This window comes from Odocoileus virginianus, chromosome 16 (genome assembly GCF_023699985.2).
Source record: "Odocoileus virginianus isolate 20LAN1187 ecotype Illinois chromosome 16, Ovbor_1.2, whole genome shotgun sequence".
NCBI classification, from domain to species: Eukaryota; Metazoa; Chordata; class Mammalia; order Artiodactyla; family Cervidae; genus Odocoileus; species Odocoileus virginianus.
This window is the reverse complement of record NC_069689.1, coordinates 56,466,692-56,493,457: the sequence shown is the minus strand read 5'-3', so window position 1 is coordinate 56,493,457 and position 26,766 is coordinate 56,466,692. Positions and strand designations below refer to the sequence as shown.

At 43.1% G+C, this 26,766-nt stretch overlaps 1 protein-coding gene and 1 pseudogene across 1 annotated transcript; both read right to left on the bottom strand.

Moving 5' to 3' along the window:
- Positions 1-7,167: 7,167 nt before the first annotated feature.
- Positions 7,168-8,469, bottom strand: LOC110139040 (AKT-interacting protein-like; annotated as a pseudogene).
- A 10,539-nt stretch (positions 8,470-19,008) lies between these two features.
- On the bottom strand, positions 19,009-20,002 carry LOC110139039 (glucosamine-6-phosphate isomerase 1-like). The gene is given in 2 exon segments (XM_020896575.2): positions 19,009-19,441; positions 19,443-20,002. Coding segments are annotated over 2 exon segments (861 nt in total). The 5' UTR covers positions 19,973-20,002; the 3' UTR covers positions 19,009-19,110.
- Positions 20,003-26,766: the final 6,764 nt, after the last annotated feature.

Genomic DNA, 26,766 nt, shown 5'->3' with positions numbered 1-26,766 from the left:
CCAGAGAAATTCCTAGATATATTTTTACTATTATCACTTTAAAATTTTTTTAATTTAACTTCTCTATTACTCCTTTAATTTTCATTTTTATAACCTACTATTATCTTGCAAAAAAGACCATATTTTAAAGCAAAATTCAAATATATATATTTTATAATTTTTGTAATTTTGTTTTGCATTTTTAATATTTCTTTTTGAGAGTCTATCCTCTATTCTAATACCCATTTTGGATACTGACGATTAGGTTCTTAAAGGTACAAAATTGATAACAAATACCAAAAAGCAAAGATTACTGGCTTGATTGCTCTCTCCCCTTTTGACTCTCCCTTTTCTCCCCCAGGTCATCTCTATCTCCTCCCTCCCCCTTCTCTTCTCTACTTAACTCTGTGAATCTCTCTGGGTCTTCCAGGCTGTGGAGAACACTTAGGGAACTGATTACTGGCTAGATTGGTCTCTCCCCTTTTGAATCCCCCTCTTCTCCTCCTGGTCACCTCTCTCTCCCTCCTTCCTCTTCTCTTCTCTATGTAACTCTGTGAATCTCTCTGGGTGTTCCAAACTGTGGAGAGCCCCTAGGGTTGGTTACTGGCTATATTGCTCTTTCCCCTTTTGATTCCCCCTCTTTTCCTCCTGGTCACCTCTATCTCCCTTTTCCCTCTTCTCTTCTCCATGTAACTCTGTGAACCTCTCTGGGTGTCCCTCACTATGGAGAATTGTTTCACCATTAACCCAGATGTTTTATCATCTGTGCTGTATGGATGGAGAAGTCTTGAAGTTACTGTAAGAATAAGACTGAAAGCCAGAGGCAGGAGGCTTAACTCCAAGCCTTGAGAATATCAGAGAACTTCTGATTCCAGGGAACATTAATAGACAAGAGCTCACACAAAAGCCTCCATACCTACACTGAAACCAAGATCCACACAAGAACCAACAAGTTCCAGAGCAAGACATATCACACTAATTCTCCACCAAAGCAGGAACACAGCCCTAAGCATTAAAAGACAGGCTTCCCAAAGCCATGCCAAACCCATAGACATCCCAAAACTCACTACTAGACACTTCATTGCACTCCAGAGAGAAGAGATCCAGCTCCATCCACCAGAACACGACACAGGCTCCCCTAACTAGGAAACCTTGACAAGTCACTAGTCCAACCCCACCCACAGGGAGCAGGCTCCACAACAAAGAGGAACCATGAACTTCTAGCCTACAGAAAGGACACCTAAAACACAACAATCTAAACAAAACAAAAAGGCAGAGAAATATTCAGCAGATAAAGGAACATGATAATTGCGCACCAAACCAAACCAAAGAGGAGGAGATACAGAGTCTACCTGAAAAAGAATTCAGAATAATGATAGTACAGATGATTCAAAATCTCGAAAACAAAATGGAGTTACAGATAAATAGACCAGAGACAAGGACTGAGGAGATGCAATAAGTGTTTAACAAAGACCCAGAAGAAATAAAGAACAGTCAATTAATAATGAATAATGAAATAACTGAGATCAAAAGCACTGTGGAGGGAGGGAACTAACATTAGAATAACTGAGGCAGAAGGTAGGATAAATGAGATGGAGGATAGAATGGTGGAAATAAATGAAGCAGAGAGGAAAAAAGGAAAAATAATTAAAGGAAATGAGGACAAACTCAGAGAAATCTGGGACAATGTTAAATGCCCCAACATTCGAATCATAGGAGTTCCAGAAGAAGAAGACAAAAAGAAAGGGCATGAGAAAATACTTGAGGAGATAATAGTTGAAAGCTTCCCTAAAATGAGGAAGAAAATAGCCACCCAATTCTAAGAAATCCAGAGAATCCCAAACAGGATAAACCCAAGGCAAAACACCCCAAGACACATATTAATCAAACTAACAAAGATTAAACACAAAGGACAAATAGTAAAAGCAGAAAGGGAAAAGCAACAAATAACACACAAGGGGATCCTCATAAGGATAACAGCTGATCTCTCAATAGAAACTCTTCAGGCCAGAAGGGAATGGCAGGACATACTTAAAGTGGTGAAAGAGAAAAACCTACAACCCAGATTACTATCCCCAGCAAGGATCTCATTCAAATATGAAGGAGAAATCAAAAGCTTTACAGACAAGCAAAAGCTGAGAGAGTTCAGCTCCACCAAACCAGCTCTTCAACAAATGCTAAAGGATCTTCTCTAGACAGGAAACACCGAAAAGGTTTATAAACTCAAACCCAAAACAGCAAAGTAAATGGCAATGGGATCAAACTTATCAATAACTATCTTAAATGTAAATGGGTCAAATGCCCCAACCAAAAGACAAAGACTGGCTAAATGGATACAAAAACAAGACCCCTATATATGCTGTCTACAAGAGACCAACCTCAAACCAAGGGACACATACAGATTGAAAGTGAAGAACTGGAAAAAGATATTGATGCAAATGGAGACCAAAAGAAAGCAGGAGTAGCAATACTCATATCAGATAAAATAGACTTTGAAATAAAGAGTATGAAAAGAGACAAAGAAGGACACTACCTAATGATCAAAGGATCAATCCAAGAAGAAGACATAACAATTATAAATATATATAAACCCAACATAGGAGCACCTCAATACATAAGGCAAATGCTAACAAATATAAAAGAGAAAATTAACAGTAACACAATAATAGTGGAAGACTTTAACACCCCACTCACACCTTTGGATAGATCAACCAAACAGAAAATTAGCAAGGAAACACAAACTTTAAATGAAACAATGGGCCAGTTAGACCTAATTGATATCTATAGGACATTTCACCCCAAAGCAGTGAATTTCGCCATTTTGTCAAGTGCACATAGAACAGAACATTCTCCAGGATAGACCACATCTTGGGCCATAAATCTAGCCTTGGTAAATTTTTTAAAATAACTGAAATCATTTCAAGCATCTTTTCTGATCACAATGCAGAAAGATTAGATGTCAACTACAGGAAAAAAAAACTATTAAAAATACAAACATGTGTAGGCTAAACAACATGCTTCTGAATAACCAAAAAATCACAGAATAAATAAAAAAGGAAATCAAAATATGCATAGGAACAAATGAAAATGAAAACATGACAACCCAAAACCCATGGGATTCAGTAAAAGCAGTGCTAAGGGAAAGGTTCATAGTAATACAAGTTTACCTCCAGAAACACATGAAAAATCAAATAAGTAGCCTAAATTTACACCTAAATCAACTAGAAAAAGAAGAAATGAGGAACCCCAGGGTTAGTAGAAGGAAAGAAATCATAAAAATTAGAGCAGAAATAAATGAAAAAGAAACAAAGGAGATTATAGGAAAAATCAACAAAACTAAAAGCTGGTTCTTTGAGAAGATAAATAAAATAGACAAACAATTAGCCAGACTCATCAAGAAAAAAGGGAGAAGGATCAAATCAACAAAATTAGAAATGAAAATGGAGGAATCACAACAGACAACACAGAAATACAAAGGATCATAAGACTACTATCAGCAACTATATGCCAATAAAATGGACAGCTTGGAAGAAATGGATGAACTCTTAGAAAAGCATAACCTTCCAAAACTGAACCAGGAAGAAATAGAAAATCTTAACAGACCCATCACAAGCATGGAAATTGAAACTGTTATCAAAAATCTTCCAACAAACAAAAGCCCAGGACCAGACGGCTTCACAGGTGAATTCCATCAAAAATTTAAAGAAGGGCTAATACCTAGCCTACTCAAACTCTTCCAGAAAATTGCAGAGGAAGGTAAACTCCCAAACTCATTCTATGAGGCCACCCTCACCCTAATACCAAAACCAGACAAAGAAGCCATCAAAAAAAGAAAACTACAGGCCAATATCACTGATGAACATAAATGCAAAAATCCTCAACAAAATTCTAGCAAACATACTCCAACAACATATTTAAAAGATCATACATCATGCCCAAGTGGGCTTTACCTCAGGGATGCAAGGATTCTTCAATATTTGCAAACCAATCAATGTGATACACCACATTAAGAAATTGAAAGATAAAAACCATACGATTATATCAATAGATTCAGAGAAAGCCTTTGACTAAATTCAACACCCAGTTATGATAAAAACTCTCCAGGAAGTAGGCATAGAAGGAAGATACCTCAACATAATAAAAGCCATATATGATAAACCCTACAGCAAACATTACCCTCAATGGTGAAAAACTGAAAGCATTTCCCTTAAGTCAGGAACAAGACAAGGGTTCCCACTCTCACCACTACTATTCAACATAGTTTTGGAAGTTTTAGCCACAGCAATCAGAGAAGAGAAAGAAATAAAAGGGATCCAGATTGGAAAAGAAGAAGTAAAAATCTCACTGTTTGCAGATGACATGATTCTCTACATGGAAAACCCTAAAGACTCCACCAGAAAATTACTAGAGCTAATCAATGAATATAGTAAAGTTGCAGGATATAAAATTAACACACAGAAATCCCTTGCATTCCTATGCTCTAACAATGAGAAAACAGAGAAATAAGGAAACAATCCCATTCACCACTGTGACAAAAAGAATAAAGTACTTAGGAATAAATTTACCTAAAGAAACAAAAGACCTATATATAGAAAACTATAAAATGCTGATGAAAGAAATCAATGATGATACAAATAGATGGAGAAATATACCATGTTATGGATTGGAAGAATCAATATTGTGAAAATGAGTATACTACCCAAAGCAATCTGTATTCAATGCAATCCCTATCAAGCTACCAATGGTATTTTTCACAGAACTAGAACAAATAATTCCACAGTTTGTATGGAATACAATAAAACTCACATAGCCAAAGCAAACTTGAGAAAGAATGGAACTGGAGGAATCAACCTGCCTGAGTTCAGACTATACTACAAAGCTACAGTCATCAAGACGGTATGGTACTGGCACAAAGACAGAATTGTAGATTAGTGGAACAAAATAGAAAGCCCAGAGATAAATCCATGCACCTATGGATAGCTTATCTTTGAGAAAGGAGGCAAAAATACACAATGGAGAAAAGACAATCTCTTTAACAAGTGGTGCTTGAAAAACTGGTCAACCACTTGTAAAAGAATGAAACTAGAACAATTCCTAACACCATGCACAAAAACAAACTCAAAATGGATTAAAGATCTAAATATAAGACTAGAAACTATAAAACTCCTAGAGGAAAACACAGGCAAAACACTCTCTGACATAAATCACAGCAAGATCCTCTAGGACCCAGCTCCCAGAGTAATGGAAATAAAAGCAAAAATAAATAAATGGGACCTAATTAAGCTTAAAAGCTTTTGCACAACAAAGGAAACTATAAGCAAGATGAAAAGACAGCCTTCAGATACTGTTATTTTCATAACAGTAAATGAAGCAACTGACAAAGAATTAATCTCCAAAATATACAAGCAGCTTGTGCAGCTCAATACCAGAAAAATAAATGACCCAATCAAAAAATGGGCCAAAGAACTAAACTTACATTTCTCCAAGGAAGACATACAGATGGCTAACAAACACATGAAAAGATGCTCAACATCACTCATTATCAGAGAAATGCAAATCAAAACCACAATGAGGTGCCATCTCACGCTGGTCAGAATGGCTATTATCAAAAAGTCTACAAACTATAAATGCTGGAGAAGGTGTGGAGAAAAGGGAACCCCCTTACACTGTTGGTGGGAATGCAAATTAGTACAGCCACTATGGAGAACAGTGTGGAGATTCCTTAAGTGAAGTGAAGTCGCTCAGTCGTGTCCAACTCTTCGCGACCCCATGGACTGTAGCCCACCAGGCTCCTCCATCCATGGAATTTTCTAGGCAAGAGTACTGGAGTGGGTTGCCATTTCCTTCTTCAGGGAGTCTTTCCAACCCAGGGATCAAACCCAGGTCTTCCTCGTTGTGGGCAGATGCTTTACCATCTGAGCCACCAGGGAAGCTCCAGAGATTCCCTAAAACACTAGAAATAGAACTGCCATATGACCCAGCAATCCCACTGCTGGGCACAAACACCGAGGAAACCAGAATTGAAAGAGACATGTGTACCCCAGTGTTCATCGCAGCACTGTTTACAATAGCTAGGACATGAAAGCAACCTGGATGTCCATCAGCAGACGAATGGATAAGAAAGCTGTGGTACATATACACAATGGAATATTACTCAGCTATTAAATAGAACACATTTGAAACAGTTGTAATGAGGTGAATGAAACTGGAGCCTACTATACAGAGTGAAATAAGTCAGAAAGAAAAACACCCATACAGTATATTAACACATACACATGGAACTTAGAAAGATGGTAACGATGACCCTATATGTGAAACAGCAAAAGAGACACAGACATAAAGAACAGAATTTTGGACTCTGTGGGAGAAGGCAAGGGTGTGATGATTTGAGAGAATAGAAATGAAACATGTATATCACCATATGTGAAACAGATGACCAGTCCAAGTTCGATGCATGAAACAGGGCATTCAAATTTGGTGCACTGGGACAACCCTGAGGGATGGGATGGGGAGGAAGGTGGGAGAGGGGTTCAGGATGGGGGACACATGTACACCATGGCTGATTCATGTCAATGTGTGGCAAAAACCCCCACAATATTGTAAAGTAATTAGCCTCCAATTTAAATAAATAAATTAATTTTAAAATTAAAAAAAAAAATATGCATCAGTCGGTCAGTCGTGAGCCGACTCTTTTCGACCCCATGGACTGTGGCCTGCCAAGTTCCTCTGCCATGGGATTCTCCAGTCAAGATTACTGGAATGGGTTGCCATTCCCTTCTCTAGGGGGATCTGGACCCAGGGATAGAACCTGGGTCTCCCCCATTGCAGGCAGATTCTTTACCATGTGAGCCACAGGGAAGACTTTAAAATTCATAGATAGCACTGAACTCTGCCTACTTCACTAGTTTAAATGAACGCAACTTACCTTTAGCATTATATTCAGAAAAAATACATAAGTCTCAAGTCCCCAATAATCAAAAGTACTAAACTAGATAACCACCGGAAAGATACTTTTACCAGAGGTAATGCAGTGCATAAAAAGGGGATTTCCAGAACTTGCTGTTAGAACCTAAACACACACGGACCACACTGACATCAGCCACTCTTCATGTCGGTTTGCTCTGCTGACAGTCTATCAGTCAACTCTAGTAGCATGAGTCCAGCAGGAAAGTTCATGGTGCACCAGAATCACCAGCTCTTAAGCTGTTCCTGTTCTCCTTCTTTACTGAAAGGCTGTCCTTAGCTAGGATTTACCCATTACAGGCCAAGAAAGTGGACACTTTTATTATGCTGTTCTTCAGGCTTTGTCTGAGTCATCATCTTCTCTCTGGCTTCAGCATGTACAGAAGGATTCTACGGAGAAAAACTAAATACATAGGGGTATCCTATTTTAGGTTGGCCAAACAAATGAGCAATGCACACCTTAACACTGCCAACCACTTTACTTTTCAAAAGCTAAATAGATTTTACACCCAGTATTAGTATTGCAGTCTCTGGGTTTAGGGGACTTGTTGGGTCAATCTTGTAGAAAACTCACCTTGCACACATCAATACTTGCCAAATACGATTATGGTTCCCCCTCCACTTTGCAATAGAGAAGGAAATGGCAACCCACTCCAGGATTCTTGCCTGGAGAATCCCAGGGACAGAGGAACCTGGTGGGCTGCCATCTATGGGGTCGCATAGAGTTGGACATGACTGAAGTGACTTAGCAGCAGCAGCAGCAGCCACTTTGCAAATACTCTCTTTGCATCCAGTTCACCTTTGTGTGTTCTCAGTGTGTGCTCAGTCACTCATTCATGTCCAACTCTTTGCAATCCCATGGACTGTAGCCCTCTAGGCTCCAATGTCCATTGGATTCTTCAGGCAAGAATACTGGAATGGCAAGCCATTTCCTTCTCCAAGGGATCTTCCCAACCCAGGGATCTAACCCATGTCTCCTGCGTTGATAGGCAGGTTCTTTACTACTGAGTCACATGGGAAGCCCCCAGTTCATGTGAAATGGGATCAACTAGTAGGTGAAAGAGGGGAATATCAAACACCAAATGTGGACAGTCACCATCTAGGTAGTTTTCAGGGATGTAAACTTAAATACACCACCTTGATAGAGTCCATGCCCTGCAAACATGACTCCAAACCGCAGTAATGCAGATTGATAGGAAGGCAGCACATAGACACTTGGTAACTTCTGCTTCATAATCAAAGTAAAATCTGCAAGGAGGAAGTATTTCAAGTAGAAAGGTCCATAAGAAGCAGAGATGTCATTTGTGTTGCTGGGGCAGGAGATGTACATTTAATTATGGGCAGAGAATTTTGGGGGGAAGAGAAGGCAGCTGTTTATTTGGAGCAGTGTGTGGAGGACTGGTTTTCACATCCCGTCTGCTCTTCACCATCAGATTGTTTGCATACAGAACTTGTAAATGTGCTCGGTTTACAAGCAAGCTTCGGAAGTTGGTGATGGACAGGGAAGCCTGGTGTGCTGCAGTCCATGGGGTCGCAAAGAGGTGAACATGACTGAACTGAAATGAACTGAAACGTGCTCCAGAAAGAGTGATAACTTGTACTCCAAACAAAGAAATTCAGTGCTCTGTGTCATCAAACTCTTTCATGCTCAGAATTCACTTTACGTTGGTGTTTTCAAGGCAGTGCTCCCAGCTGCCCGACGAGCCAGCACTGTCACAGCCCTGCAGCATCTCTGGTTGTCTGGCTCCTGCAAGCGGAATCTTAGTTCCCCAATCAGGGATGGAACCCTGGAGTAGAAGTATGGAGTCTCAGCCACCGGATCACCAGGGGAAGTCCCAAAGCCACTCTGAACATTACTTGGCTTCTTCAAGAGCTAATAAGATGTAAACACCTGGCATTCTTTTCAAAATGGAACATGGTAATAGTCACCACTCATGAAAGACAAGGAAGGCCCTGAATGACATTGTTTGGAACCCAATCCCCCACCCCATCCCCCCCCCACCCCCTACCCTCTATAGGAACCCCGCTCCATTACAGAGATAGGAAACTGGGGTGTGGTTTCCACGAACCTGAGTTGGCAGCCCTGTGGGATTCTCAGCAAGGGCACTAGGGAGAAACTAGAGAACCAAGGAAAGAACAAGTTGTATTCTTATGTACAAGCACCAGCCCAGTGAGACTCACCTAGAAACCTGGGGCCCAGCAGATTCATTGTGGGTAATAAACAGGGGGGCTCACTGCCATAGTGCCTCCCAGATCACTAAGCAGGTTCATAACCAGAAGAAGCCTGGAGGCAGAAAGCAGCTGGGCTTGGCTTCCCCCATGCCCTCTATGAGGGCTCTGGTCTAGGCCAGTCTGCACAGCTTGTTAATGACTGCTCTCCTGACCCTTCCAAGCATCCAGGGATTGATGACCCAGAGGAGAGAGTGAATAATTATCAGAATTTTACACAGAGGCTCAGAGAGGTTGTATAAGTTACCCAGAGTCACACAGCCCACTAGTAAAAGACTGGGATTTCAATGTCAGACTTCTGCTCTTCGAAATACCCCAGCTTCCTGAGACAGCAGCACTTAGACCTACTCCATCACCTGACGTGCCGGTCCATTTGGCATTTTGGTACCAACAGGAGTGGAAGGAAGACGCATGTCAGAAGCCGCCAGAGTATGTGTCCTGGTTTTTGCAGTGAAATGAAGCCAGGTGGGTTGGAGAAAGGAAGCAGCATGTTTGGTAAAGTATTACACGGGGTAGGGCGGCAGGGGACCACACCAATGGAGCAGTCATTAAGTTGTCTCCCAGGAGACTTGAAGCTCTAAAGAGAGCAGCTCCAAGTGCTTTCTAGGAAAGGAGAATTTTCAAAGGACTCGAGGTTACATTTCTCCCTTCCCCTCTTGTCAAACATTTTTTGCTAAACTCTGATTTTTAGCAAAAGCAGGAGTTCTATACTCAGCGTCCCTTCTCACATTAAATATAGCCCTGGTTCTTATCTTTCTAGCTCGGGAAGAGTTTGATATGGTATTGACATTAGGGAAATCAGTTGAGGAGACCATGTCAGAGACAGATCGTCTGGGCTGAGCTTGAAGTAGTTATTTTCAAACAAAACAGCAGCCATTAAAGGGAAATGGGCAGCTGTGTGTGAGGAAGCCGGGGAGAGGAAGAAACCAGCTTAGTCCCCTCCACCCCTTGCCCAGTAGCAGGGGGCAAATACATCACAAGGAGGTGTCAGACAGTTTACACAGAAGGATTCTGAGCTTCAGACCATCACCCGCTTCCAGACATCAAATGAAATCATAGAGCACTTTGAAGACATAAAACATTCAGGGGCCATAAGTGTCATAATTATTGTTACTCTTGTTGCTTAATCAGTGGAGCTGGGTGTCTGTCTTGGGGAGGATACTTTTAGACCAGGTGAATGAGAAATGTCTTTAGTACACATCCAGGCTATCTTCTCTATATCTGTCAGCTCCCACATAAGAGTCAGACTATAAATGGAGAACGACAGAAGGACGCTGCTGTGTATTCATAATAGCCATCCATCAGGTGCGCACAGCTGCTCACAGCCTGCACAGCATTTCCATTCCCATCAGTTTGCACGTCCCCAGCACCGTTCCCTAATCATGGAGTTGGGACTTGAGTCCTCTCCCCAAGGTCAAGGACAGGACTCTCGGCCTTTCTGCCTTTGCCTCCGTGACATAAGAACTCTGCCTTCCACATACTCTAAAGTGAAAGTGAAGTCGCCCAGTCGTGTCCGACTCCTTGCGACCCCATGGACTGTAGCCCACCAGGCTCCTCCATCCATAGGATTCTCCAAGCAAGAGTACTGGCGCGGGTTGCCATTTCCCACTCCACCATATACCCTAAGGAAACTATAATAGAAAAAGACACATGTACCCCAATATTCACTGCCACAGTATTTACAATAGCTAGGACATGGAAGCAACCTAGATGTCCATTGACAGAGGAATGGATAAAGAAGATGTGGTATATACATATATACAATGGAATATTAGTCATAAAAAGGAACACATTTGAATCAACTCTAATGAGGTGGATGAACCTAGAGCCTATTATACAGAGTAAGTCAGGAAGAGAAAAACAAATATCGTGTATTAATGCATATATATGGAATCTAGGAAGACGGTATTGATGAGACTATTTGCAGGACAGCAATAGAGATGCAGACACAGAGAACAGACATGTGGACACTACCCACAATGGGAACCAGCCCGAAGATCCAGCCACCCACTCGCTGGGGTGGGCAAGAGAGACAGAGACAGTGTGTCCTTGATGACCATCCCGGGACCCTGAATCAGCCAACCCCAGAGCCTGTGCTAAGTTCAGCTTCTCAAGACATGAGATGATAGATGTCTTTATTGCATAAGCTGCTGTGGGTCAAGTGTTCTGCTCCTTGCTGAAAGCATCCTGATTAATTCAGCTCCTGGCAGGCAGCAGCTGGACATATCTGAGCTGTCCACTCAAGCAGCAGAAATCCAAACTAATAAAAACAGTTAATACAGACTGCGTTCACTATTCCAGGCTCTCAGCCAAGTGGTTTATATGGATTATTTCTATCATTCCTCACAACCATCCTATCAGATGGTTACTTATGGGGAGGATTAATTTACAGATATAGAAACTGAGGAAGAGACTGTTTAAAAAACTCCTTCAAAGATAGTGGCAGAGCCAGAATCTGAATCCAGGGAATCTGAACCCGGCATTTACAGTATCAAAGCCACACTGAGATGCTGCGTGTTAAAGACTTGTTGTTGTTCAATCACTAAGTTGTGTCTGACTACAACGTGCCAGACTTCCCTGTCCTTCACCATCTCCTGGAGTTTACTCAAACTCACTGAGTCCATTGAGTCGATGCATCCAACCGTCTCATCCTCTGTTGTCCCCCTCCTCCTGCCCTCAATCTTTCCCAGCATCAGGGTCTTTTCCAATGAATCAGCTCTTCGCATGAGGTGGCCAAAGTATTGGAGTGTGTTGAACCCTGCTGGTGTTCGAACAGGCCCTCCCCTTTCAAGAAGAGTGGGGCTGAATTTGGTCAATAGGATTTTACCATCCAGGACAATTTGTTCATATCCACCAGCCAAGGTACTAACTCATCCTGAAAGCATCTGCCAAGAGAGAAATGCCAACTTCCCACTGGAGGATCAGTGGTAAGGTTGGCAACCTCAGGTGAGGCTTCTGGTCAGCCTCAGAGATCTTGAATATGTCCTGTTCTCAGGCACCAGAAGGATGTGGGGTCCAAGGAAGAAGCAATTAATGATCTTTTCTGTCCAGATTCTCCTGCCCTGTGAACTATACTGCAGTAACCCCAGCTGCAAATCAGGACCTGTCTGCTGATTTTAAATTCACCTGGACAAGAGCAGGGGATTCAAATGACAACTCCTCATGTTCCAGTCACTTTACAGGACTCATCTCTGCTTCCTTTAGTTCTTGAAATGGAGAAATTTTGCATAGATTTTAGAGGGGACTGTGTTTTAAAAATTGAACAGATATAAAATATAAGCCTCCATACATACAATACATAGACTTTGTCCAGATGAAGTCCAAACTCCAGGGTCATAATATAAAGTAAATTCAATCAGCTAATGAAAGAAGAAAAAAAATGTCAGCCAGATTTTGTTTTGTTTTTTTTTGTGTTGTTTTTTTAACCAATGTGGATAACTAGTCTGTAGATTTTACTTTTCTTTTCCTTTTTAAAAAAATTTTATTGAAACATAGTTGACTTACAATATTGTGTTAGTTTCAGGTGTACAGCAAAGTGATTCAGTTATGTTCTTCCTTCTTTACATTCTTTTTAATTTTAGGTTATTACAAGATATTTAGTAGAGTTCCCTGGGCTATACAGTAGGTCCTTATTGGTTAACGACTTTATATATAGTGTTGCTGTTGTTCAGTCGCTTAGTCATGTGCATATTTAATTTATTTATTTACATAACTTTTACTTTTCAACTTCCTATTCTAGCTAGGGCTTTCCCTGGCTGCCCACATGGTGAAGAACCTGTCTGTAATATGGGAGACCCGGGTTCAATCCTGGGGTTGGAAAGATCCCCTGGAGAAGGGATAGCTACCCACTCCAGTATTCTTGCCTGGAGAATCCCATGGACAGAGGAGCCTGGTGAGCTATAGTCCATGGGGCTGCAAAGAGCTGGACATGACTGAGTGACTAACACACACACATTCTAGCAAGTAGCTAAAAGCATGGTAGCATGTCTATTTATTAAAATATGTATATCTATCCATATATATATGTATATGTATGTATGTATGTATGTATGTATGTATAGACACACAGCCACATCTGCTCCTAATATGCTCATAAATGTTTTACACTCTCAAAATCTTTGTGACATTTTTCTGGATCCCAGAATATGTATGGTTTTGACAAATACTGAATGAGATTCTGTGTTAGCCAGGGCCTGTGTTAGGCACCAACACTCTGCCACCCTGGGCAGGGTCCCCAGGCCAGCAGCTTCGGCATCACCTGAAAGCTCTCTAGAGACACAGCATCTCAGCCCTAACCCAGCCCTGCCGACTCAGACTCTGGTGGCCCCACTTCATTGCTCCAGAGGATAAGATGACAGATGAGACCTGGTCCTTGTCCTTAACAAGTTCAGACACTAGAGGAAGACAGGAACATGAAACTGGGGACTTTGCAATCCGCAGAGCTAACTGCCATGAGGGAATCAAGCTCAGCAGGTTCCAAACGTCCAGAGGAGGGGTGTGCTGGCTCTGGGAACTCAGGCAAGGCTCCTGGCAGGAAGTAAACCCAAGCTGGCCACAGTGGAATGGGAGGTGCCCTCCTGAGAAGATATGGGCAATGGTTCACAAGAAGAGGAATCCCTGGGACTTCCCTGGTGGCCCAGTGTCTAAGATTGTGCTCCCAATACAGGTTCGATCCCCTGATCGGGGAACTAAGATGCTGCATGCTGCATTGCAGGGCCAGAAAAAGTCTCTGGAGGCTCCTGGATGCTCACCTCTCGCAGTATAAATAACAGTCCCTAAAGGAAGGCCAGACATGGTGGGGTGCAAGGAAAATGGTTTGGCTATCCCATGCACAAGAAGCTTCCACAAAGGGACTCTGTTACGACTTCTCCAGCGGTCCAGTGACTAAGACTCCATGCACCCAATGCAGGGGGCCTGAGTTCCATCCCTGGTCAGGAAACTAGGTCCCAGATACTAGAGCTGAGAGTTCACATACTGCAACTAAGACCTGGCCTGGTCAAATACATAAGTAAAAATAATCTTTTTTTTTCTTTTTTTTAAAGAAGAGGGTCCCCCATTGAAAGACTGATACTGTCTGGGACATTTTCCACATCCAAAGCTTTATTGGTAAACACTAGTGATTATACTCTTTAGGCAACAATGGCCTTTGCATACCACAGATCAAGAGGGGACTTTGTTTACATCTCTGACCCTGGGAAGCATAGATGAGTATCAGTGGAAGTTAAGGCTGTGTGTACAGCAATAGAGATGTCATTGGCCCTAATGTTTTCATTTCCACTTAATAAGCATGTAGTTTGCACATGCTCCTTGGGTAATCCTTCATCGCAACTTAGTAGGATGCAGGCACATCTGAGTCCCCTATAGAAGAAACAAATGAGATAAAAATGCCTCTCTTTTGACCCATTGCATGGAAGAGGTCACTGACACCAAGTAATGTCATTTCTGGTACCTTCCAGGAAGGCACACATGACTGACATAGGACTGACATCAGAGTCAATGGACTCAGCCTGAGACTGAACAGGCTCTGTGAGCAGCCTGGAGATGATACATCACAAACTGTGACCTGGGAGGTGGATGAAGCTGACATGTGGGGGGGGGGGGGGGGGGCGGGGAGGGGGGAGGGGGGGGGGGAAGGAGGTCTGCTGTATGCCTAGGGCTGTGCTAGGTGCCTTTCTTTTTAAAAATGATCTTTTTACAGCTGTGCAGAATCTTCATTGCTGCACATGGACTTTCTCTAGTTGTGGTGAGCAGGGGCTGGCTACTCTAGCTATGGTGCATGGGCTTCTCATTGCAATGGCTTCTATTGTTGCAGAGTACAGGCTCTAGAGCATGGGCTTCAGTAGATGGGCTCAGCAGTTGCAGCTCCCAGGATTGACAGCACAGACTCAATAGTTGTGGCACATGGGTTTAGTTGCTCCACAGCACAGCGGATTTTCCTGGACCAGGGATTGAACCCGTGTCTCCTGCATTGGCATGTAGATTCTTAACCACTGGACCACCAGGAAGATCCCGCTAGTGGCCTTTCTTTCTGTGATCCTCACAGCATCCCTGGGTGTCACTTCCCCTTATGACAAATAACAAAGCAGAGGGGAGGAAGCCCTCTGTTGATACCTGAAACAGACTCCAAACTTCTCCTTCTCCACTCCTGACTATTTCTCACCAAAGGTACTCCCTCCCCCAAAGATTTCTTTTTTCGTCTGCATCCATTCGCGTCTCCGTTCCTCCCCTTCTGTCTCTCAGCTTTCCACTCCCGGCCCCCAGACTCTGCGTTTCAGGCTTTCAATAACAGTACTCATCACCATGGTGCCCTTGGGTCCTGCAGACATCCCATTAGTGCATGCTTCAAGATGCATTTAAATCTACAATTCTACTGCTGGTTATTTCCTGCCTTTTAAAAGCCTTGATCTTTATCTGCACATCAGGTCTTTTCTGTCTTGCAACCCTCTTTCTGAGAGACACTGTGGGGCTTTCACCTCTAACATCCTGTATCTTAATTTCTAGCAAATCCTTAGTTTTCAGTTTCCCCCTCAAGGACACATTGGGAAGACTTAGGGGACCCTAATACTGGAAGGGTAGCAATGCTGAAGCAGGGCCAGGGTAGAAGTGAAGCAGGCAGGGTGCTGAAACCATGTGGCCTAGGGGAGAAAAACTAGTGAGAGCCTAAATTGTGGTGAAGGAGGACACCGAGGTGGCTCATGGACCATGCCCAATACAAGAGCAAAGTTTCAACATAAATGAGACGAATGAGTTGCTTGAGACAAGTTGTTCCAGAGTCATCCTTTTATGCAGTGCCACGGACAGTTTCTGCAAGTGGAACTTGAGGGAACCTGCAGATCTGATTACATATGGCTTCAAAAACTCTTTCCCCAGGTATGGAAAGCTGGATGGCCCACCCATAGGCAACACTGTCTTCGGTTTGAAACATAATTTTTCTGTCTAATCCTCCTTGGGTGGTTTAATTAAAACAACAAAGGCAGAATGCTGCTCTGCTTCTTCTAAGAGCCCTGATAACCATTTTCTGAACCTTCTTTGGGTGCATCTGTTTTGTATTTTGTAGAATGAAGGGAAACATATTCAGACTTCACAGCAGGGTGGACTATTTTCACCTACAAACTAAGGAAGAATGACCTTCTCCCTATATACATCCCTACACCGATGACTAAGCAGCTACTGTCAAGTCAGTGGCAAGAGAGAGAAGTAGTTTAGAAGAGGGTCACAAACCTTCTGTAAAGGTCACAGAGTAAGTAGTTGAGGCCACAGACACATGGCCTTGATCACAATTACTCAATCCCACAGCTTCCAGAAAGCAACCATAGACAAAATGTAACTGAATGAGTATAACTGGGTTTCAATATATGAACTTCATATAATTTTCACATATTCACAAAATATTATCCTCCCTTTGTTTTCTTGCTGTTTAGTTGCTAAGTCATGTCTGATTCTTCTGTGACCCCGTGGACTGTAGCCCAGCAGGCTCCTCAGTCCACAGGATTTCCCAGGTAAGAATACCTAAGTGGATTGCCACGCCCTTCTCCAGGGGATCTTCCCAACTCAGGGACTGAACCCCTATCTCCTGCATTGGCAGGCAGCTTCTTTACCACTGAGCCACCAAGGAAGTTTTTTTAACTGTTTCAAAATATAAAGTACATTCCTAGCTCATAGGACAACAAAAGCAAGCAGCAGGATGGATTTAGACTTTGGGCCATGGTTTGGCAAACCCTGACTTAGTTCCACCCCTCTGATGACCTAGAGGAGTGTGATGGAGGGGTGGGAGGAAGGTTCTGGAGAGAGGGGATGTATGTATGTGTATACATATAGCTGATTCACTTTGCTGAACAGCAGAAACAAATTTAACACTGTTAAGCAAGTATACTTTGATTTTAAAAACTAATTTGCTTCCCAGGATATTAGATGTTCTCCTACTATCAGTGGTTCCTAATCCTATAGGTAACTCAGAATCACCTATGGCTCTTTTATTTTAAAAAAAATTTATAAGGGCCAAAGCTTTTCAAACCTACCTAACTAGAGTCTCAAATTAGAGGGTTATTCTCTGGAATTATGATATCATAATTTAGCGATAACGTTTAGAAATAATATTTATATGTCTTAATAGTATTTAGAAATACTATAAATTATTGAATGCCTTACTGATGGCCATTTAGGTTGGTTCCAGCTCTTTGCTATGATTGTAAAAAACTGTAGCAAACATCATTTTACACATATTATCCAATTGTGTCCTTAGGATAAATTCCTAGATTTTTAATTGCTAAGCCAAAGAGTATAAAAATTTCCAAGTTTCAACTGTAGCAGATGATGTTGTGAGTTTGCACTGTAAGACACAAAACACAATCCTCTGCTCCAAACCAAAGCAATGCTCCATCTTAAACCTTGGTGTATTAAAAAAAAAAGTGATAAGAGTGAATCCTTGTGATTCAGTGGCTAAAACTCCATGATTCCAATGCAGGGGTCCCAGGGTTCCATGCCCGGTAGGAGAACTAGAGCCCACATGCCACAACTAAAAGTTCTTGCATGTAGCAAATAAAATTTGGTGCAGCCAAATAAATAAATTTTTTTTAAGTTTTTTTTTTTTTTTTGAAAATACTGGATTTAATAGAAAATAGCACATTGTAAACAAGTCTACTGAGCCATTAGCTTAAAACCGAATGGCAGCACAATCACGTATAAAAGCTAAAGGTAAAACACTGGTACCAAAAACAGCGCTTAAAGAGAGGCCTGAGCCAGGCTCTGAAAGATCTTTCCCAGAAAAGAGGTGGCAGCAGCTTCCAACTGGCACAAAAACAGGGAGGAGGAGGCAGCATCCAAACCGTCAAGGCATAGAAGTAAGAGGAAAGCAGAGCAGTAGACTCATTTTGTGATCAAGGAACAAAGGAGAAAGGGGCAAAAGCATTGTGTTTCCTAATGTTCTGGAAACATGAGGCCATGCCACAGGAGCCCATGAGGGTTAGGATAGGGTATTTTATGTGGGGAAAGAATACTAGGCAACTTCAAAAGAAGTTGGTATGTTTTTGGCACTCAGCTCTTAGGGGTGTAGAACATGTCACTTGTGTGTTTCTAAATTCAACCAAGCTGCTTGCCCTGGCCCCATAACCTTGGCTGAATACAGCTTTGAATTTGACATTGTCTGTTGCCCCTGTGGACCTCGTCCATGTGTATGAGAGGTTCCACAGTGAGACTCTGGAACAAAACACAGGACTCTTATGGGGAAAATGTTCCGCCTTCCAGTGCTAGAAGGTCCCTGTGGGAGGAGAGTGTGACATGGAAGGGTCCCTTTAGGCTCGAGTTTATCAGAGAAAGCCTTCTCTCTAGCCCCACCCACCCAAATCCTCCCTTAGAGTCCTCTGAGTTCAAGGAATGGCCAACTCAAAGAGCAGGGGGGCGGTGGGGCGAATGGGGAAAAGAAAGTAAGGGATAGTTTCCTTCCCATGGCCTCTATTATTGACCAAAGGGACTGCTTCCTCATACTGATTTTAGTTTATTCCTTAATCTAAAATAGTGATTCTCAAATAAGGGGCAGGTCTGTTCAAGAGGAACTTTCAAGACTCTCCAAAGAGGTTCTATCCAATATATATAAGTTCTTAACTTCCTCCCCAGTTGAGAATCAGTGCACATAATGATAGAACTTACTGATGGGAATGTAGTATACATGTGAACAGTGTCAGAGACAGAACAAAAAGCTAAAAACCCCTAGTCAGTGGGGCAGACATCAAAATTATGGATTTTTTTTTTCTGATTAAGAGTAAGTTACAAACAAGTAGCTAAACTCCATGACCAAACTCCATGCTGCATAGCCAAGAACAGTTCGCCCACTTATCTAGTAACCATACTAGATTAAAGAAATACAATTCTGTCACCCTAAAGACAATTTCTAGAAAGATCTGCCTGTCCCAATGAGGTACTTGATATCAGGATTAGCACAGACTAATCACTGTATGGTTTCTTGGAAGACTGGCTTTTCTCTATTTCTTTCTCTTTGATACTGTACAAGGGGTCCACCAATTTGTTATGAACAAGCATTAAACCTTTGAAATACTTGACGGTCTTCACTTTCAACTCCAGGGTAGCATCCTCGTCACACACAAACACTGTGCAGGGATGCTGCTGGAAGGCAGACACGGTCCACATGTGGTTCACTCCCTCCTCGATGGCCTTGTACAGAGCAAACGCCTTGTGAGCACCTGTGATGAGGATCATCACCTCTCTAGCATCCATGACAGTGCCCACACCCACCGTCAGGGCCATAATGGGCACCATCTCCATCGAAGAACCTAGCATTGGCCAGGATGGTGTCCATGGCCAACGTCTTCACACGGGTCCTAGACACCAGACTGGAGCCTGGCTCATTGAAGGCAATGTGTCCACCAGGGCCGATGCCTCCAACAAACAGCTCAATCCTACCCGCAGCCTTGATCTTCTCTTCAAAGGCATCACACTCAGCCTGTAGGTCAGCTGCATTCCCATCCAGGATGTGAGTGTTTTCTGGGTGGATGTCAATGTGCTTGAAAAAGTTGTTCCACATGAAGGAGTGGTAGCTCTCTGGGTGGTCTCGAGGAAGGCCCACATACTCATCCATGTTGAAAGTCTTCACATACTTGAAGGACAGGTCTCCATTCTTATAGTATTCAATCAGTTTCTTGTAGCAGCCAAGTGGGGTGCTCCCAGTAGGGAGTCCCAGGGTGAAGTACTTGTCTGGCCCTGGGTTAAACTGGATGATGTGGTTCCTGATGTATTTGGCTGCCCACTCACTGGCCTGAGAATAGTGGTCCAGGATGATGAGCTTCATCGTGTCGCGGATGCCTCCCGTGGCGGCTGCAACGACTGCCTTTTTTTAAGTTTTAAAAAAAGTGATAAGCATCTTGATGGAAGAAAATGAGAGGTTAATATATAACCTTGGGCAGGGCTAGAGCTGTGGACCTTCTGGGCTCCAAGGACATTAATACAAGTAGCCCATATTCAGCTTCAGTAGTGGGCTGATGTGAGGCCTGGCCTGTGAAATCAGGAGCTGGAATAGAATGAGGTGGGGCTCCCTCACTCAAGAACAAAGGTTAAAAGAAGTTGACCCAGCTTCCTGGCTGTATTCTACATTAAGCTGTTGCCCAAGGTAGCAGCGTTGGTAAAGAATCGGCCAGCAATGCAGGAGATGCAGGTTTGATCCCTGGGTCAGGAAGTTCTCCTGGAGGAAAAATGGCAACTTGATCCAGTATTCTTGCCTGTAGAATCCCAGGGACAGAGGAGCCTGGTGGGCTATAGTCTATGGGGTCTCAAAGAGTCAGACACAACTAAGTGACAAAGCATGGTATGGCATGGCAAGGTAGGATAAGGAATTAGACATTCACGCAGGTGGAACTTGGGCCACACTACCCATCGGCTCCAGAACTGAATCTGAAGCATCCCTGTGAGACAGGAGCCTCAAACTTCTATCATAAGTTCTGGTTTTGAGTTGTGAAGCCTAGTTCTCTATAAAACTTCTAGATATAAAGAAAGCGAGTAGGAGAAAAAGAACAAAAAAGGCCAAGAACGGCCCCTCCTCATGAACCATACACTACAATTGTGAGTCATATGAGGACAACTGATGCCATAAAAGACAGACACTGAACACACCTCAGAGGTCATTCAGTTCAGAGAAATTTAAGATAATAAAGCAATTTCCTTATTAAAAAAAAAGCCACTAAGGAATGTATGGTTAATATTATCAGAAAGAAAACAGAAGTTATAGTTGCATATTTTAAACATTGAAAAAAAATCAATTTTGGATATAAGTTAAAATTTTAAAGAAAAAGAAACTCAAGGTGTAATTTACACATTAGCAGAAGTGAAAGAAAGAAAGAGAGAGATAGAAGACAAAGAAAACTTTACCAATCCAAGAGAAGACAGGAAAGGAGAAACTAATAAATATACCACACTATCGAAAATAAGACAGAAAAAGTAAATATAGTTCACCCCAAAAAAACAGAGAAAATGTAAACTCATTGGACCCATATATTTAAATCAGAGACTATCAACTGGACTCTTTACTTCAGTTTTGTACTGATGAAAACAGACATTTACAATCTAACACAATGGACTTCTACTTCATTAGTTTCCTTTGCAATCCTACGTATTTTATTTTATGCATTTAAACTCTTGATTCAGAGAAGGATGTTCATAAACTTCACTTGACCGCCAGACAGGTTAAGTACACAAAAAAAGAGTTATGAAAGTCCTGCATTTGTCACTTTGCTAATAAAATTAGCAACAAAACACCAATGTCCACCATCTCCAGGGGTGCAAAGGATTCTCAGGCCAGAAATCTGGCAAATTTGCAAATAATAATCGAGCCCAGCATCACCTGATCATCCCCAGTACACACACACACACACACACACACACACACACACACACACACACACACACACACGCAGACACTCAATTGTCATATCTTGTGAAATGAAAAGCTAGGGCAGGGAAATGAAGACTGAGAAAGGGATGGGGCTTCCCTAGCGTCTCAGTGGTGAAGAATCCTCCTGCCAATACAGGAGACATAGTTCGATCCCTGATCCGGGAAGATCCCACATGCCAGGCACCAACTAAGCCCATGCACCACAACTCCTGAGCCTGTGCCCTAGAGCCTGGGAGCTGCAACTACTGAATGCTGAGGTCCGCATACCCTAGAGCCCCTGCTCCACAACAAGAGAAGCCACCACAATGAGAAGCCCACACACTACAACTAGAGAGTAGCCCCCACTCGCCACAACTAGAGAAAAGCCCATGCAGCAATGAAGACCCAGCACAGCCAAAATAAATAAATAAAAATTTTTTTCAAAAAGGAAGGGGAGAATTCATCCCCAGCAGGAAGCAATCCTTCTGCCCCCAACACTGGCAGATTCTTCAATGGAGGGCACAGCTCTAGCTATGCTGCAAGATGCTCCAAGAGAATCCCAACGAGGCCTAGCAGGAGCTGCAGGTAGGATCTGGGAACAAGGCTGCTACCCCCATCCAGTGCCCAGTGCATGTCGGGGGCTAGCTGAGTACCCTGCAAAGAGGTGCCAGCATCTACTCCTTTTCTACTTCTCCCCTGGCTCCGCTTGCTCCCCTGGACTCCTGAGCATACATGGAGGCCTGACCTTGAACTTCTGTCCACCTGTCTGGATCCCCAAATCTTTATCTGGCTTTAACAAACCCTATGCCCCAAAAATGGGAAGAGAAGGGGTTGGGGTCTGTCCTGGGCTACTAGGGGCTCACTGGAGCCAGAGATCATGATGTTGTCATCAACCTACCAATGAAGATAACCATTGCTTAGTGAAGTGTTGTAAACCCCAAGTTTTCATAGTATCAAGCAGCTATAAACAATATATTTAGGGAGTTATGAAGACAGGAGCTGAGGTGGAACAAACATCTTCACCTGAAGACATTTAAGTAATATACAAAAATAAAGTCAAGTCAGACAGAGAAGGAGAACAATTGTACGACATCCCTTATAGGTGGAATCTAAAATGAAATGATACAAATGAACTTACATACAAAACAGAAAGAGACACACAGACTTAGAGAACAAACTTATGGTTGCCTGGGGAAAGGGATAGTTCGGGAGTTTGGGATGGATGTATCCACACTGCTATGTTTCAATGGACAACCAATAAGGACCTATTGTGTAGTTCAGTGAACTCTGCTCAAGGTTTTGTGGCACCCTGAATGGGAATGGATGCATGTATATGTGTGGCTGAGTCACTCTGCTGTGCATCTGAAACCATCACAACGTTGTTAAATCAGCTATACTCCAGTACAAAATTTAAAGTTTTTTAAAAACATGTGTGCTTCACAAAGTAAGTCAAGCCAAGTGAATCTGCAGTTTTTATTCAGCCCCAAGGGCCATCAGTGTGCAAACTACACCAATATGTGCTGCAAATTACTCAGTCCTGAGCAAACAAGCTGTGCCCCAAACTATGCCTACATACACGGCAGTCTCTGTACACCATAATCTGGACTATTTGTTCCCTGCCCGCCCTAGGGGAAGCCTGGGGGCTGCCCACTGCCATCTCAGATTCCTTGTTTCTTGTACTCACCAGCTCAGCTGCTAAGCAGCCTCACAACTGGGGTCTGGGTAATGACCCAGATCACCACATCCTCCTCGGAGTCCTCAGGGCCTCTCTTCTCAAAGGCATGCATAATACACCTGCTATCACCAAGGAGAATATCTGGCCAAAGAAGGTGACATGGAGAATCTAAATATAGTTATCAGACACGTGCAATTTCTCCACTGAATAGAGAATATAGCAACTGGAGATTTCTAAACTCTTGGCATAGAATATATGATTGTGGGCTTCATTCATGAACCAATTCTTTTACATAATTCATGCTTACTTAAAAATATCCTTGTCACCTGACAGCCCACAGAAAGGTAGGTTGAGTAGAAAATTATTAATAGCATTAGCACTGCCTGCAAATTGCAGGTTTTAATAGCTCTAGTCACAGTCTCAGAAATAACCAGAGATCATATTAAGGAACTGGAGCAACCCTAAAGGCCGAACAGAAAGGGAGACAGCAGTGCTTACCATTCACATGGGCTTCCCAGGTGGTGCTGCTGCCGCTGCTAAGTCACTTCAGTCGTGTCTAACTCTGTGCGACCCCATAGATGGCAGCCCACCAGGCTCCGCCATCCCTGGGGTTCCCCAGGCCAAGAACACTGGAGTGGTTTCAGGTGGCACTAGTGGTGAAGAATCAGCCTACCAATTCAGGAGACATAAGAGACCAGGTTTGATCCCTGTGTCAGGAAGATCCTCTGGCGGAGGAAATGGCAGCCCACTCCAATATTCTTGCCTGGAGAAACCCATGGACAGAGGAGCCTGACAGGCTACAGTCCATGGGGTCCAAGAGTCAGATATGATTAAGCAGCTGAGCATGCATGCACCATTTCCACAATAGTCGGCTGTTTGCAAAGGGCTTCCATGCACATTATCCACCGTGATGCTCACAGGCAATGTGTGGAGGGCTTATTATCCTGGATCCAGAGGTGAAGAAACCCATGTCTGCAGTGGTTCTCTCAACACCCCAACTGGTAAGTTCCAAAGCCAGGAGTTGAAGCTGGATGTATTGGCTCCACCTTCAATGGCTCAGCAAACTTTTCCTATAAAAGACCAGACAGTACATATTTTTTAGGCCTTGAGGTCATGGGTCTTTGTTTGTAACAAACGGACAGGTCATCCTGTCCGTTTGTTACAATCCTCCTGCACTGGTAGGTGGATTCTTCACCACTAGTGCCAGCTGGGAAGCCCATGTAAATAGTAAGCACTGCCTTGTCTCCCTTTCTGTTCAGCCTTTAGGGTTGCTCCAGTTCCTTAATTTTGTCTTCTCTGGCTATATCTGTGACTGTGACTAGAGCTATGTCTGTTTAGAAAGAGACTCACAGCCTTGGAGAATGAACTTATGGCTGGCAGGAAAGGGGGAGACAGGATAATTAGAAAGTTTGGGATGGACATGTACACTCTGCTATATTTAAAATGGATAACCAACAAGGACTTATTGTATAGCACAGGGAACTCTGTTCAATGTTATGTGGCAGCCTGGATGGGAGGGGAGCTTGGGGGAGAATGGGTACTCATATATGAATGGTTTAGTCCCTTCCTTGTTCACCTGAAACTGTCACAACATTGTTTGTTAATCAGCTATACTCCAAAACAAAATAAAAAGTTTAAAGAAAAATTATGCCGTTACATCTGCCAAAATTGCCAAAGACACTGTGTAACAAATGGGTGTGGCTGTGTGTCAGTTAAGCTTTATTTACAAAAACAGGTAGAGGGCTGCATTTGGCCCTGACTATAGTTTGATAGGGGCTTCCCTGTTGGCATAGAGGTAAAGAATCCACCTGCCAATGCAGGAGACATGGGTTCGATCCCTGGGTTGGGAAGAGCCCCTGGAGGAGGAAATGGCAACCCAATCCAGTATTTTTGCCCAGGAAATCCTATGGACAGAGAAGCCTGGTAGGCTCCAGCCCATGGGGTTGCAAAGAGTTGGACATGACTTAACAACTAAACAACAACAACAGTAGTTTGGTAGAGATTGCTGCTCTACCACCTTTAAGCAGCCACTCTTCTTTGTAGTCTCATGAATCAACTCACAGTTGAACAGGCAAAGAAGTAGGAATGGTGCTGAAAAAAACAGGTAGCAGAAAGGAAACTGCTGTGATAAGAGAGTCCCAGGAAATGACATTATTTTTGCTCAGGGTCCTGGGTGTTTGAGTGTTAGGGAAGAGGTAGGGGAGACATCCTGATGTTCATTGCAATAGCCAATTTGCCCATCAACAGATGCATAGAGAAGACATAGTTGGTCATTGCCTGGCACACAGTGGAAGCCACTCTTAGTTGTCTGCACAACAGGTACTCTCTGTATCTTCCCAATTTTGTTTGGAACAATAGTTTCCCAGCCCTAGTGATAAATGGTGATGGGACCTAACCCTATGGTTTTACTCCCACTCCATTTGTCAAACACATGACTTCCCAGCATGCTTAAAGAGAGGAAGCTGCCGCATCTCTTAGCTCCAGACGATGCAACTTTGGAATCTGCCAGAAGTGCTCAAGAAAGATTTGGCTTTCCTAATTAACAAGGTAGATGATGCAGATAGTCCTATTCCTCCACGTAGCTTCCCATCTTGAACATAGCCATGAAGCCTGGCGTTTTTGCTGTTCAGTCACTGAGTCATGTCTAACTCTTTGTGACCCCATGGACTGCAGCATGCCAGCCTCCTCTGTTCTCTACTATCTCCGGGCATTTGTTCAGATTCATGTCTATTGAGCTGGTGATGCTATCTAACCATCTTATCCTTTGCCTCCCCCTTCTCCTTTTGCCTTCAATCTTTCCCAGCATCAGGGTCTTTTCCAATGAGTCAGCTCTTTGCATCAGGTGGCCAAAGGATTGGAGCTTCACCTTCAGAATCGTGCGTGCTCTGTCGCTCAGTCGTGTCCGACTCTTTGTGACCCTACGGACTGTAACCTGCCAGTCTCCTCTGTCCATGGGATTTCCCAGGCAAGAATACTGGAGTGGGTTGCCATTTCCTTCTCCAGGGGATTTTCCTGACCCAGGGATCACACCTGGGCCTCCTGCATTGCAGGCAGATTCTTTACTGTCTGAGCCACCTCAGCATCAGTCCTTCCAATGAATATTCAGGGTTGATTTCCTTTAGGATTGACTAATTTGATCTCCTTGCTGTCCAAAGGATTCTCACGAGTCTCCTCCAGCTACAGTAGGCATCTGGTAGCCATACAGGAAAGAGCTATTGTATTAAAGGCAGAAGAGCAATCAGAGAGCAGGAACAGAGGCAAAGTATTGCCTCACAGCATCTTGGAGCCCAGCACCATCCTTGGACTGCCTCTCTTTGGACTCCTCGTTACAGGAAAGAATTAAAAACCTTTATGATGTCTGGTACTGTTACTCTTCTGCTGTTTGTTCCCCAAAAAAGTTCCTCCTCCTTCTTACCTTTTCTCTGGATGTACAAATTCATTTTGTTGTATCGAAGATAATTTATGTATTTCACTTAGAATAATGTCTGGCTCATAGTAGGCACTCTGTAAGTCACTGCTATTCCTGATTCTGCCATTTCTGGTC